General features: G+C 36.4%; 3 protein-coding genes across 4 annotated transcripts in view; 1 reads left to right on the plus strand and 2 right to left on the minus strand.

Annotated features, from left to right (window-relative positions):
* The window catches only part of LOC108571698 (dentin sialophosphoprotein), a 20,867-nt gene extending 17,174 nt beyond the window's left edge, over positions 1–3,693 (minus strand). The window contains exon 1 of the mRNA XM_017933802.1: positions 3,357–3,693. Within this exon, the coding sequence (XP_017789291.1) occupies positions 3,357–3,507 (151 nt within the window). The 5' untranslated portion in view covers positions 3,508–3,693. The remainder of the gene's footprint in view (positions 1–3,356) is intronic.
* An 8,235-nt stretch (positions 3,694–11,928) lies between these two features.
* On the plus strand, positions 11,929–12,870 carry LOC108571678 (coiled-coil-helix-coiled-coil-helix domain-containing protein 10, mitochondrial-like). The gene is made up of 3 exons (XM_017933780.1): positions 11,929–12,087; positions 12,268–12,644; positions 12,724–12,870. Exons 1-3 carry the CDS (start codon positions 12,047–12,049, stop codon positions 12,732–12,734), a joined length of 429 nt encoding a protein of 142 aa, XP_017789269.1. The 5' UTR covers positions 11,929–12,046; the 3' UTR covers positions 12,735–12,870.
* Positions 12,871–13,591: 721 nt separating this feature from the next.
* LOC108571665 (mitochondrial Rho GTPase) lies at positions 13,592–17,793 on the minus strand. 2 transcript variants are annotated; one of them, XM_017933764.1, is made up of 13 exons: positions 17,135–17,793; positions 16,846–17,051; positions 16,723–16,773; positions 16,539–16,640; positions 16,426–16,467; positions 16,180–16,345; positions 15,997–16,117; positions 15,726–15,918; positions 15,401–15,667; positions 15,108–15,320; positions 14,832–15,028; positions 14,523–14,561; positions 13,592–13,858 (listed from the first exon to the last, which is right to left on the minus strand). In XM_017933764.1, the coding sequence occupies exons 1-13, from the start codon at positions 17,331–17,333 to the stop codon at positions 13,732–13,734; spliced, it is 1,923 nt and encodes a 640-aa protein (XP_017789253.1). In that variant the 5' UTR covers positions 17,334–17,793; the 3' UTR covers positions 13,592–13,731. The 2 variants fall into 2 exon arrangements, with proteins under 2 accessions (XP_017789253.1, XP_017789254.1); XM_017933765.1 differs by lacking the exon at positions 14,523–14,561.
* Between the last annotated feature and the right edge of the window lie 1,406 nt (positions 17,794–19,199).

Consider the following 19,199-nt stretch of genomic DNA (forward strand, 5'->3'; position numbering starts at 1 on the left):
TTATGTAATTATATTTTATACATTTTAAATAAATATTAATTAAATTGTTTTTCTTGTTAAATTATGTGTAATGAATAGTTTATTCACTATATTTTCATACTTTTTCTATCACAAATATTTGAATTTTTAAGAAAACTAAACGTACACATATGTGTCTATGTTACCAAAGAGGTTAAGAGAAACTTTCTTAATATGATAAAATAAGAATATTTATTTCTACGTGGTATAAAATATTAAAAGCTTCATATTTCAATTAAAACGTACATATACAAGAAGATGCATTATATATTTGTTTCTTGGTGCTATATAGTTTTTATTTAAGCCATTTTTTGCTCGGCTGCATCGCATATATGCACGCGCATATATGTCAACCAGTAGATTTTTTTCTTTTTACCTAACGGAGAAAGCAAAAGCGATCGACAAATAGAAATAGTTGTCTGCGGTCAGTGCACTATTCGCAGTGCGTGTCGCGAGTTTTCAGGGACGTGTGTTTTGCCGCACTGGCCCGGAAAATGTAGCGCACTGCGACAAATTTATGTTCTTCACTGCAATGGGACACAGAAATCGCGTGATCCCAGCTTTCCCTGTTTTCGTATCAATATTAAAATTATTTTCAACGTGTAGAACCAGCAAAGTATTTTACTAGTTAATATAAATGCCAATTACGCAGGTAGAAGTTGCTATAAATCTTGAAATGCTATAAATTTAGAAATGCTAAATAAGGTTAAATATTATTACCCCATTAACTAACTTCACATATAAAAAAAGAATTAAATCTCTTTACTCTATATTTAAAAATGTGTAAAAATTGTACCCTGCTACTTTATTTTTCTTTTTGCAAATGTGAATATGATATATTTTATATTTAATATAGACGCAATAGTGTAACTAAAAATGAGGAATCTGTGTTATAAGCATTGGTTAATCCAATGATGAATTAATTCATCTTTCCCAGTTAATAGGTTAAAATGTACTACAAAAAAATGTGTAGTATAACATCTAGCTCGTGTGTCGCAAAATTAACCAATTAACGCTTATCTGTATAATCCCTAAACAATCAATCAGATGAGAGCATACATTCGTGGAAAAATATATTCCGATCTCGAAGTCCATCTAATTTCGAATGCGATAACGTCTTCCTCCGTCGGTAAAGCAATTCACGGGGTCGCGAATCACGGATGAACGACGGAAACGTGCCTAACTTCCTCCTGCCATAAATAGAAGGTCCTCGAGGAAAAAAGGTCCCTACAGGTCGGCCGTCGATTGTCCATTCGTCAGGCGTATTTGTCCGTACGGCCCTGAGCGCGTTTCTCCTCGTAAGTACACGTGTACGCACGCGAGACGCGCGTATAAATACACACGCGCGGTGTCGGTTTATTTATACGCAAGGGTGCCCGTTGTGTGCCCCCCCGCCCAAGACCTTTCTATAACCCATGCTCTCTTGCAGAAGTGAGCACAATGCACAGAAAACTACCACGTTTGTGTTTCTTTTCCGGTGGTAAATTCATTGTCACGGCGACGAAGATTCAGTAACGATGTGCAAAGAAGTCACATGGGCCGCCTCCTCTGATCGACACGCTTTGATAATCGCATGCGAGAAACGCGAGTTTCGAGTTCCAGTTTTCAAGATCGCGCTTTCAACGCCGCTCGGGGTATCGCTAATTTCGCTTCACGGCGAGTCCGTTATGAACTTGACTGCGATTCAGTTAATGCGTTATATTAAACTACATTATATTTGTTAATGAATAATTATTCATTTAATAAGATCATTCTTCTGTATTCATGTTTGACTCTTTACCCTTTCCTTCTCTTTGTTTCTTTGCTTTTATCGTTTACAGTCTATCGTAGTAGAGAATATGAATCAATAAACGGGAAAGAGAAAGTAAAGGAGAGGCAGTATGGTGATACTAGCGAACCTAACCCTCAAAGAGGATACCATAGCTGCTCACAAAGTCTTCTTATATCTTATAAAAAGGTTATTCTTGTGGAATATATAATTCATACAAAATTTTTCGTAGAGTAATAAGTATTGTTATAAAGCAACTGTTACATATAATAGTTATAATTTTTCATTGGGAAATGATCTGAGTTAACAGGTTAATAACAATGAAGTTTTCATAGTGTGTACCAAGCGACTACACATTATCGTTTTGTGTCTTTGAAGTATGGAAAAACATACGGTTCAGTCCACTTTGTTCGAGAAGCAGAGTGAAGTGTGTTCCAGCACGAAATATTGCGTGCTGACGCAGCTGCGCTTCCCTCTTTGTCTCTTTTCATTCACCCCATACCGTGCGTCTGTACCCCCTCCATTTAACCGGTCTATTCTTTTCCCTGCAGCGAAAAGCTGCGCGCCATGCCGACGCGCTACTTTTATTTCGATCAGCGAGAGAATATTAACGAGAGCAATCAAGATTTCGTGTGTCTTAACACGTCCATAGTACGCCGCCTTAATCTTTTCGCTTTCCAACGAAACGTTCTTTTTTTTTGTCGTAATGACTCGTATTATCACGAAACGTGTCTTAAGTACATACAGTACTGAGAACTTATTTGTAGACCAGCTGAAAACGTGCCATTTGTAAAATGCGCATTAATTGAAATAGTACAGCGTATGATTGCAGCAAAATTATAATGCGGAAATGTTCTAAATTGCCATGGCAAAACGAAACAAACTCCTTTGCATACAATATCGTCAGCCACTGCACATTAGTATACTCACACGGAAATTGTTTGCGCGGCAACGAATTTCAGATAACCAACACATGGTCGATGAAACTGCATTCTCGCAAAAGCGTAATTTCCCGCCAATTCTTCGCTCGTATTAACATGAGAATGGATTGAACAATGTATTACGAGGAGTCTCGCGACGCTCACCATCGTTACTGTTATACCGCGTAACTCATCTCGAACGATTTATTTCGAACTGGTTAACATTTTCACTGCAGAGTTTCTTTCAAGTACACAGTGCACATGTTTGATTATATTCCACACGCGATAGCAATTAACAGTTTGTAAACAGGTAATTTGCTAGCGATCAACGATCAAAAACGCTAAGAATGTATTGTGAGTATAAAAAAAATGGATTTATTGTTATAAGTTCACGTGGAATCATAGATAATGAGACGAGAGGAATTTTTTCCCGGTTTATGAAACGTAAATGTACTATATGTTGCGTGATTCGTTCAATATATTTAGTCGAGTATGATTATTGCGATCTGCGAGTGAAAACGCAGAATAGAAAAAGGGGAAGATGAATCGCACTGGACAGCATGAGGGGTTTGCGAGCACGCAAGCGTGGTTTCCATCCAGGAACTATAGCGAAGTGTCGCTAGAGTGAATTTCACAATGGCAATGCTTACTTTTCGTCGAATCCGTAGATTTGTTGGACCGTGACAACCGGCTAACGATGTAACTGATCACGAGGAGCACACCGCCGAGAAACAACGTGCTCACCAGTACGAATACGGACATGCTGATCCCCGGCGTGATTCTCGCTTCTGTATCCTCCATCTTCACCGCGTGATCAAGCCACAACACTTTGTTTATACCTCACCGCACTTACGACGCGCGCTCGATTCAATTTCTGTCCGTCAATACCAGTCATAAAATACGGGCACGAGACGCGAAGCTGGAACACACACACGAGCCGCGTATTCCAAAAAACACGAGATATCATGCAACGATCGCGGCTAGTGCGTCAACTCCACGGCGAACCTGAACTACACGCTTTATAGATGGAAGACTCGACCGTTGCCACCAAGTCTTTAACCATGAACCAGATGAATCGCAGAAACGAAACTCCAACGCATATTTCGAACGATCCTCGTCCGTTGTTGCCGCCAACGACCACCGCTGCATTTGACTTTGACCGGCTTCTTTTCGTATTCTCGTTATTCGAGTGTTGTTTAATATTTTCTTCTCAATTTTCTTCGTCCGTGATTCGAATCGAAGCTCTCGAAAATGTATAGGTTAATACAATTAGTCGTTCGAACATACGTCACGATTTTTTACGTTCACGGATAGTTTAAAGGAAATATATCGCTCGGTGTCGTGAATTTCATAATCGTTGATCAACTTCAAAGTCCAAACGTGTCTCGTTCTCTCGTTTAGCTAGTTGAAAGAACAACGTTCGCATTCCTCAAACCCCCACTTCATTTTTTTCTTGGCACCGTTGCGAGATTCGTCTACTGTAATGATAAAGTTACCACTTCGAATCGTTTCTGGGTCACCGCCACGTTCGTTACCGAGTTCGTATTTGATGTACGACACACTTTTATCGTTTAATAGTTCGTTCTCGTCGGATTCCTTTTATAACGAACAAACTCTCAATGAACTCGATGCTTGATTATTATATATACCAGCACTATTCATGGTTTATGTCATTGACTTAAACGGTGAAGAAGACGCGTTACTGTCGAGTGAACGAGCCAAGAGCCGGCAACTCTATTTCGTGTTCGTGAAATGAAACGAAAGAGTGCCGTGCCCCGCTAAAGGTGACTCTCGTGAATCGGATTCACGTGAATGTGGCTACAGCTTGTCAAAAACGTTGTCACCAGTTCGGATCTTCTCTTGGATAATACTCACGGTGTAACTGAATAAGATGCGTACGGTTTACTTGTGGTAATGAACGTTACCGCGCAACTTACGTAAGCCATTTGGCTGATCGCGTGCTCTGGTGGTACACTCGCAAATTAGACGGAATCATCCCCAAAGAGACACGTTGAGAGTTTGACCAGTGAACGTAACGCTCGTAAGAGCTCGAAACGCGTGTTTGCCGGAACATGCCAATAGTACCGGTATATACGCGCTGGTAGCCTAGCTGCCTCACGTTTAACCCGCTCCTTCGAACGTTCCCCACCACGTTTAACCCCCACGAAGATCGCGGCGTTCTCCCACTGTGTTGTACTTGCGCGGTTGAGTGTTCCGAAGTTTGGCGGGCAAAAGAACAATGTTTCGTCGATTAATATTCGAGCGTTCAATATGATCGATCGTGTTTGCGGTATGTACAGAGGGCATTAATTTTGTTTTCATTTGAATCATAATTTTGAAAACTATATTTAGAATTTTCAAATTTTTAAATTTTCAAATTTTTGAAGATTTAAATTGTAATTTGCTACTTCTTGTTAGGATAATCATTCACCTTTGCAAAATACATTTATGTAAGGAACGCGAGATTTAAGCGACGAAATGGTGACCTGGTCTTTGTCACCCAGGGTCACCGGAAGAGAAAGCGCGCGGATACTTGAGGGTGTCAAATTAAGCCCTTTCCCAGGACAGTTGGGCTAGGAGGCTTCAACAGTTTTTCGGAGCGACGCAGGCATAGGAGAGGGCACTTTGGTTATAACCGTCGAACGAGACGGACACCGGAGCCATCTTAGTAACCGGGGATATTGAAAAATAAAATACATTTGGTTAACAGCCTACACTGTGTCTTGTTTATTAATTTTGTGACTTACATTTAATACTACAAATTCAACTAATCTTTTTTAAAGTAAATAAACAACAGACACGATAAAAATGTGTTCTACTTCAATAATAAGTAACGGAATTTCGGAAACCGTATTACGTCAATTCATTCACACGGGTAATAGTGCGACAAATTTCCCGGAATACTGCGGTAATGTTCTTGGAAATATGACGCTATTCCATTTTCTTACGTATACTCACGTATACGTTCGAGATTCTATAGAAGACGTTAGTTATCGCTATAGATTCCTTAATCGAGATAGCGCAGTTATCAAGAAACAAGAGCTTTAAACTTTATTGCAAGAAAATATAAATATTACTGGTTTAGTTAGGTTTTCTTTTTACCGATTAGATCGATATTTACCTTCAATAGTAATAAAAACTGTGCATCCTCTTGCAAAGCGGAAATAGGTGCATGGCCATTGTGACAGGCGTACATTATCAACATGCATCGGGTCGCGATGTTACATGATCTACTGTGACCTAACAACTAGGCTTACAAACGTGCTCGTAACGGCAAGATGCGTTAAATTCAACCCGTTACTCGCCCCGTTACTTTTCCTCATTTCAATCGTCTTCGTCCTCGATTTGACTCTCTCACGTGCAAGCCACACCACCGCGCTTCGTCCGTGTATAAACAGAAGCCTCTGACCATATACAGGGTGTCCAATTTTTTCTAATACACTAAATATGTATATAAATAATAATACTAAAAAACATTCATGAATGATTCATCAATACCTACGCGTTATATTTTAGAGGTTAAAAGAGGTCTAGCGTAACGTATATACGTGTTTCGACATGCATACAGCTTTTACCGCATTCTTCAGTTCTTTATGTAACGTTTGAGAAATATTTAAAACCACTACACAATTTTTTTCTTCGTCTCTCAGCAAACTCAAATCGTCTGCAAACCTCTTTTGCGTGCGCGCTTTATCTATGCTACTTCCTCGACTTCGCTTCCCGCGTCGATTCCACGATGCGTCCCTTCATGAGCACCTCGTTGTTTCCCTCTGTTCGGGCCAACGAACCCTGACTCAAGTTTAAAGGTCGTTCGCCCTGAAGTGTTTCGTCGAGGTCAGCTTTTGAGGACGCAATTAGCCGTGGAAAAATTGGAACCAACGACGGACGCATAATGGATCTCTGTTACGATACCCTCGTAAACATTTTACACGCTTAGTCTAGCTAGTCGAAAAGAGAAAAGCCTCTTAGAGGGATTGATAAGATACGAACGTTTTCTTTGTACTAAATTTCCGCATTACTTCCTCGGTCAGTCACGTTATAAGCATTAAACGAACTCTGCCGAGACACCTAAGCGCTTAATGATGTTTATACGTGGACCAACCGAAAGGTCGAACGCAATTTGGATGCACGATCGATAAAACAGTCGAGGACAACTGTTCCTCGACCGATAAGTAATGCACAAGACCGAAATCTTATCTGAGCAGTTTACGATGAATCATTTTTACACATGAAAGGCAGCCTGACAAAATAAACGTGTAATAAAACATATAAAAGTATATACTTGAACCAGGAAACACGCTGTACGGACAATTAATCAGCTCACGAACATCTTTGTGCTCTCTCGAAAAGAAGAAAAATATTTACCGACACGGTAAACTTATCGGAAGAATCTGAGAATTTCGGGCATCGGTGAAATAATCTATGTGTACACTAGGATATGCTACTCATTAACACTGATAACGTTCGCCAAATACGCATTCTACATGTAACGTGTATTATTTGCGTCGTCGATTGTCCCTGAGACGAGATAAGTTCGGTGTATATGGATTTTCGGGTATATAGACGCGAAAAGTGCATACAAGAAACTGCTAGCAACGGCATCTCCCTGTATCTATTTAAGGACATCGCTTCCAATGTGCAGAAATTCATATCGATCTCGAGAAGGAGATCGACACCATGGATAATCTCTTACTTGAGCAGGAAAAGTTAGCTCGTTATTGAAATAACTAATATTTATAATAGAATGTAATAATTCATTTATTCAGGGGAAAGTAATACTAAGGAACTTCTGTGAACCAAAATTCTACGAATTTTATGAAAGCATTTCAGATACAGATATTAATTCTTCAAAGCCATTACGCTTTCGCTGACTCGACGGATTTTCCTTAGTAAGTGGGCCCTCGTGTGCTGCTTCAAATTCCCGCGCCAACACCGACAGGGAGGACGGAACTCAGCGCTTGATCGATACGTAACAAGTCCACTGATTAATTATTCATAATAGTTTCCTGTTCATTCCGCGCGCTCAAATCAACTGCACGCTCTCTCGAACACGTGGGTCATCAGCATAGCTTGGTAAATACCGATCGAAACGACAATATTATTGCACTGAATGAAACGCTTAATTTAACCGCCAGTAAATAGGTGCGGTCTTGAAATGGGCGGTGTTAGTTTTTTTTCAATGGAAATCATTCTTTTATCTGATCGATGGTAGGGATCGTCTACCTAAAAATTCTCGAACATTTTAGCGTTAATCGATTATTAAATTCTGAATAAATTGAATTTTCTGCTTATTAATATCTTACGTTGATATTTAATATTGTACTGATAACGTATGATTGATATCAAAGTCTGTCTGCAATGCTGAGGAAATATTGCAATAATTTTTTTTAAAAAGCGGGGATCTGAATTATCAGTGTCGACAAAAATTTTTGGAGTTGCATGAGCAAAGATCAAGAGAGAAGTATTATTGTAAATACAATGTTTATACTGCAGTTTAAGACACCTTGTGACATACTTGGTGTCTCTCTATAAACACAACTCATTGTTGTTGAGTATAAAAGAAGTTCACATAAACGTGTGACCTATTTGACCTCCTTTTCAAATGACCGCCATTTTTCTTTTATTTTCATATTAAACAATCATTCATTTACCATCATAATAAAAGATATATAGACACTTCATTTGCATTCTTCCATTTTAAAGTTTTAAACACACATTGAAATATAGTAATAACTAATGACAGCGTCAAGGTTAAATAGGTTATACATGTTTTCGTTTCACCGCTTTCAAGTGTTTATTCGTACAGTAAATATCACGAATAAAGAAACACCCTGTATGCACACCGTGATCGCGAGTACCTGAACTTTGAAATTGGCACAGCGCCATGAAAGAAGTGCGCAATTCCGCGACGGGATTGCTACGCGCGTCTACGTTACCGGGAAGAATAATTTTGGGCCGCTGCGACGCAAGGTGCTGCTGCGTCAAAGAGATTTCATGTGAAAGAACAAGAAAACAAAATGTAGGGACAAAGAACCTCGGGATAAGAAAATACGAACGTCATTTATGCCTGTTTTCATGGACACGACGCAGCTATAAACACGTCTACCAGCATCAAACGATCAGCACGCGTGACACAAACACGTCAACTGAGATTTAAATTCGATATCACTTGAACGAATCGGACGGTGTGTCTATTTTCTTCCCGTCAACTCTTTATTTAACCTGATTCTCCCTCTCTCTCTCTCTCCCTCTCTCTCTCTCTCTCTCTCTCTCTCTCTCTCTCTCTCTCTATGTGTCGTACGAATCGTGACCACAACGTTTGCCGCTAGCCTCAATCGTTATCGCTGTTGTATTAGACGCGACTCGATATTTCACCGTCACCATCAAATATTACGTCAGTTTTGGCGAAATGATTTTTAAGGCGCATTCAGCCATCCAAAAAAAGATTTTATCAACCGTGGTTACAATACGATCGACACTTCTCGTGTAAAGTACCACTCCCCTGACACTTGTCGGACACGCACGTGTTTCAATCAAAACAAAAACAATGTCTCACTCACCGCACTCGCCAAACGGACGATCCTTGTTGATCCTCTGTCGGTCCTGTTCCACGATGATCAATCGAATGGTCATTCCTTGTTAAAAGTTTTCTATGTTCTTTGTTGCTCGTTTCTCCGGTCTCTTGATCAAAAATTGACGTTTGCCTCGGCGGGGGAGGATGTCGCTAAACCAATGCATCAGTCGCGCCTCTCTGTCGGTATACTGGTTCGCGATATCGTACGGCGAACGAAGAAAGATAGGTTATGTGGTGTGTGATACGTGTGTCAAGGAAATGCGACGACAAAAACGATCACAGTAACACCGTGGAAAAGCGACGAAAGGGAAGGGCGTATGTACGTGGTGCGTGGTATATCGCGGCGAAGCCGTGGCATCGTGTACACTGAGTCACGAGTAACGTGTTCCCGCCGGTTTATGAAGAGTTTCGTTCAGCTGATGTGCGCATGTGTCGGTGAATGCACCCGGCGGTCGCGGCCAGCGCGCGCCTATATTGACACGTGTTGCACGACGATAACAGGCCGATAACACTGCACCAGAGACAGAAGAAACGACGCACAAACTGGTCGGATCGTCGGGCTCTGGTTGAAACGCTCCTCCCCCGCATTTAAAACACTCAAGCTCCTTTCTCTGTAATTCTGAGGCGCGGTTCTTTCGTTTCGTCCATGGTTACGATAAGATTCACTTCTCTTTGTCTCGCGTAAGCGATAGTAGAACTCTTAAAAAAGAAATGATTGTTTTTTTATGATAAGAATAGTTATAAATATATCGAAGTTTCTAATCATATAAAACATTTGTATTAATAATTGTTGAAGATGAGAAATGAACAAATAAAATTCATTTTCTAAATTTTTCGTTTTCTTTATTCTCTTTTCATTAATCGAAATTGAAGTTAGAGAGTATGAACGTTCGTTCATAGTTAGAGCACATAACGATGTTTTAACAGTAGTACGAACATGAGTAAAATGGTAGCTTCTAAAAATAGCATCACAAATTTCCCTAACATACGTAAGTATGTATTACGATGTATAGTTAACTTACATTAGAATTGCGTAAATATTGACGCATGTACTATTTGTAACAATAGTTCTGCTCTAAAAATAAAACTTAAATAAACCTTTTGAGAATTAAAAATAGGTCAGATTACTTGATACATCTGTAGCTGCAATACATACAAAGATGCATATTCGTAAACACCATGAGATAAGTAATTGATTTAAGAGATCAAACAAAGAAAATCTTGAAGTGAAATTGCTGAAAAATACACACTATTAAAATACATCTCACAAATTAGGAAAAACGATGATAAAGGTTACTTCCATTTTAAATTCGTATCCCAAACACGATGTATTCAATCAGCCTTCAAATCTCGTTCGACAATCGCTCATTGAATCTCATTTGTAATCTTTGTTAGGTTATTTAGTATTTCGTAAGGAATATAAATTGTTGTTTATTGATACGAGGTATTTAATTACGCTGATATAACTAAATTTCATAGAACAACATGAATACACAATAACTGCAAAAGCATGCATGCACTGCCCTATTGGATTTTCGATATTTATATATGTCAAGAAAGTTAAGATGATGGCGCTCTCTGGTAGAATTCTTGTCAAGTTCAATTGCTCTGTCAAATTGTTTCTACGATTCAAATAAATAAACAAGCGAAAGAGAATGTGCATATGCACAGAAAATTATCAACTGTAAATTGTTAAATTATAACTTTAGCAGTATTTCTTTCTGCATACTTCAGGCTATAATAAAAATATCATGGCTGGTTGTTAATGTTAAGATAAAAGTAACAAATAAAAATTATCCGTCATTTTTATTAATTTCTTTTTCTAATCCAAAAAATGATTGAGTAATATATTTAAAAAAAATTAAAAAGAGCTATAATGGCTGGGAACAGAAGAAACGATAAAAAAAGTGGAAAACGAGGCCGAACTTCGTCTCCAAATAAATACGCATCTGCTATACCACAATCACAGCAAAGCAGGTTAGTTCTATAAAATGGAAAAAATATTCATTATCTATATTTTATAATTTTTGACTTACATAACTCCGGAAGTAAGTAATGTATTATATTTAAGAGAATTACATATTTTAATGTTAGTAATGGTAATTCAATGGTAAAAATATAACTTAATCTATACATTTATATATTTATTTTGACCAGAGAACTATAAACAGAACATTTTGCATAAATTAGTGCAACAATAGTTCGTACAATTGTAATATATACACTTAAAGATCAATAAAAAATGTATATTTTTTAATAAAAACATTATGGCTAAGACGAAGTTCATATATTATACAATACAAAAGTAATATTGTTTAATAAGCAATTTAATTTTTCATGTGTGCATACATACGTGAACTCTATGAATATAGTCAACTTAATAACTATATATCTAACATTGCAACCAACATCACAATTTGCACATTCTATTGCGTGAAGTTAGTTTACAATAAATAACACAATAAGTTTTAAAACAAATGCAATAATTGTATAAGTTTAAAACATTTATTGCAATCATAGCTCGTGCAAAATTCAGTTTTATTCAATTTTTTATTTTATTCTATCTTTGAAGTGTGTCTCTTTTTTGCGTGTTTACTTCCTGTCTTATTTCTGGAAAGTTCGTGGACTGTTTGTGAGCCTGCGCAAGTCGATTAGATTGCATAAGATAGTACGGTATTAAAGAAGCCATTGCAGTATCAGAAGAAACTCTAAAGAGAGTGGACGTTTGTTGTATTGTACAAAACTTAGTGCGAAGAAACTTAAACCATGCCACGACGAGGACGTGCATCAGCTCCTCCACCAAGAACGTAAGTATTTTTCTTCTAATTCGGATTCATGTATACAATATCCCGTAAATCAACATTTTTCTATTCAATCAATTGTCAGATTTAATGTGACGTCGGCCATAATGAAATTACGTGATTCTTGAATTTATTCTGCAATCATGTGCAACGACGGGGCAAAGTATAATTTTACTTTTATTTTAGAGTTAGGAGGGCTGCCCCAGCTCCAGCTGCTCATCCTCCAGCACATGCTCCGGCAGCAACACCAATGGTGGCCCAACCTCAACAACCATCCCTCATGGGACAAATGGCCGCTACTGCTGGAGGTGTAGCAATTGGTTCTGCTGTTGGTCATACCATTGGACATGCAGTGACTGGTCTTTTCAGTGGAGGCTCCAGTGAAACTGCAGCTGCACCTGTAGCAGCCCCTGCTGCAGCACAAAGTGCTTCAGCTCCAGCACCTGCTGGTGGAGCTTGTGCATGGGAAGTCAAGCAGTTCTTGGAATGTGCCCAAAATCAATCTGACCTTACATTGTGTGAAGGATTCAATGAAGCCCTTCGCCAATGCAAAGCTTCTCACAGTGAGTTTAAAATTATTTTTGGATTAAATGAGATTTCTAATGCAGAATGATGTATTAAAGTAGCTGTTTTTCATTTCAGTCATAGCTTAAATAACTAATTTTCCAAAAGCAGAATGTAGTCCTTGAACAATAGGAGAAACTTAGGAGATGAAGATTATAAATTAATTTGGTAGGTTTACCAGAAATTTGAATTCTACTAATATTGAACTAAAATTGTATGGATCATGTTTATGAATTAGGCAAATATCCTTATGTGCAATTGGTATTAATGTATTAATAAATTCATGTCTGTATACATGGTTGTCATTCATTCAAATTCACCCTTCCCTTATTGATTAAAGCAAATACTGTAAATAAATAAAAAGATATAGAATGAAGTGTTGTTCTTTTTTATAGAATTTGTACTTATATGAAGAAGTGTGTTTCGTATTAGTCAATTTAATATTCTTCGAACAATTTAAATTACATGTATCTATTTAGATTTAAGGCAAAATCTACACCTTCATCTCAACCATGGTCGAATAGCAGCACTTCTTCCGCTTTTCAATCTGCTATGAGTACTGCAGCGGGAGTTGCTGTTGGTTCTCTTATAGTAAGTTCAGTACCAATGTCATTGTGTTCACATAATTTTTTTTTTCTTAAAATGAATATTGATTTGACCCATTTAAGGGGCAAGCAATTGGAAGCACGCTTTCTGATAACAAAGGACACGTGATTTCCGCAAAAGACGACCAAGCTAGCAACTCTCCAAATACGCAAGAACTATGTGTTCCCGAAATACGCGAGTTTTTTGAATGCGCTTCAAGAAATGAAAATCTGGATACGTGTAAAAATATCCACAATATGTGGATGAAGTGTCAAAATAAATACAAACAACATGGAAGTTAATCGAAATATCAGATGAAACAGTATGTTAAAATGTAAAGAAAAAAGATAAGAAAATTTGTTGTTTGTTATGTAGTCAAATGACATATAAGAAAATTAATGATTTAAGAACATAGTTTATTAACTTAACGCGTTTCTTAAAGATGGCTTTATACTCGACCAAAAGAGGCAGTTAAATGTGCAAGGAAAGGAATATGGTAGACTATCTTTTTTCTGTATTTAAGACACGCATCACCACGAAACCCGCAACGGTCGCAACTGCAATTCCGAGACCAGCCTTCCACCAGACGACGGAATCCCCTTGCATTAGTCCAAATTGATTTATGTGTCTGAAATGTCAAGAATTATTTTTTGTAATAATCACGCAAAATTCTCTTCTTCCTCTAATGTGTAAAAATCGCGCGCACGCGCGCGCGTGTGCGTATATATATATTGCTTCATGGTGTAATTAAAATAAATAGCACAGTATACTCTATCCTATAATGAAGTACTGCTAGTTTTACACATTCGAATTTCAGTACAATTTAATACACGCATAATTGAAAAAAAAAAAAAATAAATTCTGAAATATACATGTAGCATAAAAAATATAAGCGAAAATTCAAAGATCAAACATGTTGCATGCTCATGCAAGAGAAGTAGTAATTGGTATCATTTTTAAATTGTAAGTCGTGAGCACTCCGTGAAATTAATAGAAATTTATAATACAAACAAAAACCTTGTAAAAGAACTCCACCATTGAGTGGGTGAGGATTTGACAAGCAACATGTGGACCATACGCCTCAAAAGACTGAAAAGATTTAAGACTTTGTTATCGTAGTCTTAATCATGCGACATCCTCTAATCTGAGCAAATCGCCTAGCACATTTGGCAACTATATATTTCGTGTATACGTGCAATGAATAATGAATAAGGGAAAAAAAAAACTGAAAATGTGATTCACGATTTGCTCAAGCTTACAATGCTTACGGTGTTGCAAAAATTCAGACCAACCTGTCTCTGTAAAATAATACCCATGCTCCTTGAAAGCGGCTAAACATGAAACCTTTTTGTTAGTGTCTAATAATAATTATTCAGTTTGAAAGATATACTATTTTTTCTTAAGAACTATAAATAATACTAAATAAAAGATATTTCGATAGCATCAAACAAATGCACCACAATTCTATTTACGATATTTTGTTTTTTCAACGAATTTAAGTAAACATGATTGCTTGATAAAATAACATTTTGGAGCGTATTCATACTTATACAAATTGTGTCTACATAATAATTAATTAAGTTGTAGAATATTGGACTTACGGGAAAGCTGCCATTGTCGCTAGTTTAACGAAGATTTCACGTCGTACTGTACGAGAGATGCTATAAGGTTGTGGTGGCATCAGTTTGTACTTATTGCAAAAACTTATTGGTTGTAACAAGTACTCTTGCTTTACTTCAGAAAGATCGTTCTTATTTGCTACTATGAGAACTGGAATTTTACTATCTGCAAAATATTTCTGAAAAAAAAAATCGTTGTAAAAGTATGACAAATACTCCATTATACATTTACAAAAAGCTCCTTAAATAAATGCTTACGATATAAATTCGTGCAATGTATTCAAACGATTTGGGATTACTAGCATCGTAAACGAGAGCTGCCGCATCACACTGAATTTCTGCTGGAGTTAAAGCATCTTGAACATTAAGTATGTTTATGTCTCGCAGAATTATAGTTTTCTCTTGACCATACACGTGTACTGTGTTTACAGTAACATGTGAACTTGACGGCACCACTTCATCAGTCAGTTTCTGTCATCATATTACATGTTACTCGAATATCGCTAAATATATGTTGTAATATAAATGTGTGCACGTACACGCATATATACCTCAAGTTTAGGGTCAATAAACGTTCTGCACAATGTTGTTTTGCCACTACTTTTCGGACCAATTACGTGACAACTATAAACATTTCTACTTGACTGTTTCTTCGCCAAGTCTAACTTTTTCTCACGAGTTACCAGAACCGCGTTTGTCTGACATTCGTTATTATACATGTTATAACCCAGGTATGCCATGTATTCTAATGTTTTCCGCACGTTGGTAAGTGTTAATAGCGCCCATTGACACATATATCCTTGAAATGTGATCCATCCCTATGATAATGATAAAAAAGATAAATAAAAAAGTAATAAATATGGGCAAACAATATACCTTTTCGTTAGTTGGTACGGTGTATTTGTATTCCTCCCCCCAGGGTGGAATCAGACACCGTGAGAATAGCGATTCCATTTCTAACGGTGAAAGTGCACCGTCTCGATCTCGATCATGTTGCATAAATAATAATGTTAAAAATTCTTGCCCTTTATGTGATAATTCCGTCGTACATCCGATCGGAACCTTTAATCTATACAACACATTGATAATAAATATAATATGAATAAAATAAACGGGTAAAGTCTTCTTTTGCTAATCGTGTACTAACGGTGGATATATGTATTCTTTGGACATCTGTAGCTCATTGTCATAACCAAATTTTCTTAACACAGCCCAAGTAGTCTCATTTCTTCCTCGTTGTATAAATAAGCACTGAAGATACATAAAACCTACAAACAACAAAGATGTATTTTTATAATGATTTTTGTAAAGCTTAATATTCAAAATATACCTTTCATAGTAACACATCCATTACAAACACCATCTTGAATATTTTTAGACAATACAGCTTTTACATCTTCCAAAACTTGTGGTTGTAATGGGGTGTTAAAACACCACTGTTGAAATGCATTTAGTTCCATGTCATTTAGCAAGCCATCATTGTCCAAATCACATATCTGTATGAAGTAATACACCATAAATATACAACATATGCATGAATCATGTTTGACATAAAAGCTCAAATATACACACTTACTTTAAAGATTCTTTGTAGTGCAATTTTACATTCTTCTGTAAGCTAAACATGACATTACATTAATGAGTAATTAAGACATTCTTTTGATGGTAAACATTTTACAAAGAGTTTACCTCTTGATTATCATAATTGTAGAGCGGTGTTGTTGGATGTAGAACAGCTTTTTGTGCATAATAAAATGTTTCTGAAACGTTTTGTAATGTTTTGGCAGAGCACTGGAACAAATTTAACAAAAGTTAATATCCTTTTCCTGATGATTTATTTAATACTTATGTAGCAATCATAAGTTAGTTATACCTCAATACAACTCTCAATTTCAGTGAATTCCTTCATTATTGGATATACAGCCTAAGAAAAAATAAAATTAATAGTTTTAAATATATAAAACAAGTGCTATAAATCTTATGTAATTCAATGAACCTCAATAGTAGAATAATCAACAAGATCAATCTTATTTCCTACGAGGACAATCGGGCAACGATTATTTGACGAACATCGTCTGATTAATGGCAGCCAATAAGTAGCTGCCCTGTCCAAAGTATCCTCATCAACCACAGAATATACAACACAAATTACATGTGCTTTTTGAATTTCATCAGTTAACTGATCTTCAGTTTGTTCTGCAGCTGTGAATTAAAACTTGTAAATAAAACAATATCAATGCAATGTTCAATGCTTATAAAAACATCAACTACAGACATTCTCATACCTGAGTAATCTACAATGTGCGTTGGTACTTGTTCCGGCGTAACATCTGCCGGAATTGTGATCTCCTCTGCTTTGCAGGGCACATCTTCCGCATACTCTTCGCTGACTAAGGATAATATCAAAGAAGTCTTACCGACTCCGCGATCACCGATCAACAAAATTCTAACGTTGCGCCTAGGCGCGACCGAATGTTGCACCATGCTGACTTTAATAAAATACTTCTTGTATGTAACAGCGGCATTCACCGCCTAATTCCTCCAGGACATTTTAGAAGCTTTCCAACGAAACTTTCGTACTCTCCCCTAACCTATAACTTGCACCTTATCACGGCACCAGCAACCTAACGTCACTTCTTGTTAATTTCTCAATCTTTCACATTGACATTTTATCAGAGATTACGATCTATCATCAGAAGCCACAAAACGATCCTTTGATCCGTGTATACGCAGAAAAAGCGTTACTTCACCCGCTGCGATTGAACTTGTGCTTCGAGGGTGGGCTTTTCAAGGTTACGTTCAGCACTTCAAATGACAGTATACACATATAAAACGTATACACGTGCGCATGTGAATGTATAGAAGCGTCTACAAGAAAGCGAAGGGATAGCTTGATCGTGAGCAATGATCCGAGAAATTCTTTCTTCTCTGATTGCTAGTTTGTTAAAAGAAGTAAACTGAATTGAAAATAATTCTATTTGTGGAATAGATTTCATGAATCCGCAGCGCCCACATTTAAATCACATGCTGTATTAGTTATACGTGAACCTTATAGAAATCGATAATGCTCAAATATTTCGGTGTTTGAGATTGACCTCCTAGTATTTTCCATAACATTAAGCATAAATTTATGATTTTACTTTTTACCTCTGTCCTTTTTTCTTCTTTTATTATAAAAAAATGTATTAATTACTGCAAGTAGAACGTACCATTGTAATTGATAGTAATTTTAACAATTATTAAATGCAATGCCATTTAATAAAGTTTAAGTGTATAGAGAAACGAACGAAATCTTTGAATGTTTTATACCTGAAAATTTTATTCTAGAATATATCCATTTACTTTGAAAAGTGTAAAATAACACTTTTCAAAATTTTTACACAGTTAGAAGTAAATTATTGTATCAATATAATACAATAAGTAATAGCAACGATATGCAGCGAAATCAGAAAAAAAAGTGGCGATTGATTGCACTGTTACTATGTGCAACCAAAGCATATTTTTGTTTTTTTGTGTTATCGCTTTTATAAGATTTCATTCTTTGTTTTTTGCATGTGTAATTATTTGTAGTATATGTCGTCATACGGTAAAAAAAAAGTGACGAAAAATTATTTGTTGCCAAGAAAATTTTTTTTAAACAATATTAGTTATTCAATAATAAATATTCAATTAATTATATATGAATTACTACCAAAAATTTTTATTTCATGAAAGTATTACATTAATCGATAGATAACAAAAAATTTTATAACATACTCCACATTGTAATTGCAAATTTTATGTGACTATAGAAAAGAAATTTTTGTTGCGATGAAAAAACGAAAATAAATCTTTAATTCTTATTATCTGCCGGCTTGTTGACTGCATTTGAAAAACTACTTGTAGATACAATGATGTCCCCTTTTTTCTTTGTACCCCCCAGGGATATAAAAATACAGTCAAACCATTTAAGAGGTAAACAAAGTGATAACCTTTGCGCATATAGTCACCTGAGAGTTCAAGACATATTATCTTGTATTATCCAGCGCACGAAGATACTGATGACCCTCAACATTTTGTGTTCTTTTTCCAACTGTGCTAAAAATGTTGAAAATACTTCGATAATTTTTTTACTCGATTGCAAAATAATAATATAATCGGAAATGGAATATTTAATCAAATTTTTATGCAAATCATCGTCTATTATAGTTTTATTCTTATAATTATTATTAACTATTATTAACTATTTGAATAAATATATAGGTTTGTTCAAGACATATCGAATATTTCGAGAAGAATCTATCATGCAAAATATTTAAAAATTAGATTCAATTAATTTATACCTTATTTGCATAATTAATTGCAAGTACT

This window comes from Habropoda laboriosa, unplaced genomic scaffold (genome assembly GCF_001263275.1).
Source record: "Habropoda laboriosa isolate 0110345459 unplaced genomic scaffold, ASM126327v1 scaffold123, whole genome shotgun sequence".
Taxonomy (NCBI): Eukaryota; Metazoa; Arthropoda; class Insecta; order Hymenoptera; family Apidae; genus Habropoda; species Habropoda laboriosa.

Excerpts from the sequence above, each read along its gene's own strand:
- LOC108571678 (XM_017933780.1), top strand. The coding sequence starts at position 12,047 with ATGCCACGACGAGGACGTGCATCAGCTCCTCCACCAAGAAC. Across the intron at positions 12,088-12,267 it reads TCAGCTCCTCCACCAAGAAC|AGTTAGGAGGGCTGCCCCAG; the intron begins GTAAGTATTTTT and ends CTTTTATTTTAG.
- LOC108571665 (XM_017933764.1), bottom strand. The coding sequence starts at position 17,333 with ATGGTGCAACATTCGGTCGCGCCTAGGCGCAACGTTAGAATTTTGTTG. Across the intron at positions 17,052-17,134 it reads GCACATTGTAGATTACTCAG|CTGCAGAACAAACTGAAGAT; the intron begins GTATGAGAATGT and ends TTTAATTCACAG. Across the intron at positions 16,468-16,538 it reads ACAATTATGATAATCAAGAG|CTTACAGAAGAATGTAAAAT; the intron begins GTAAACTCTTTG and ends TGTCATGTTTAG.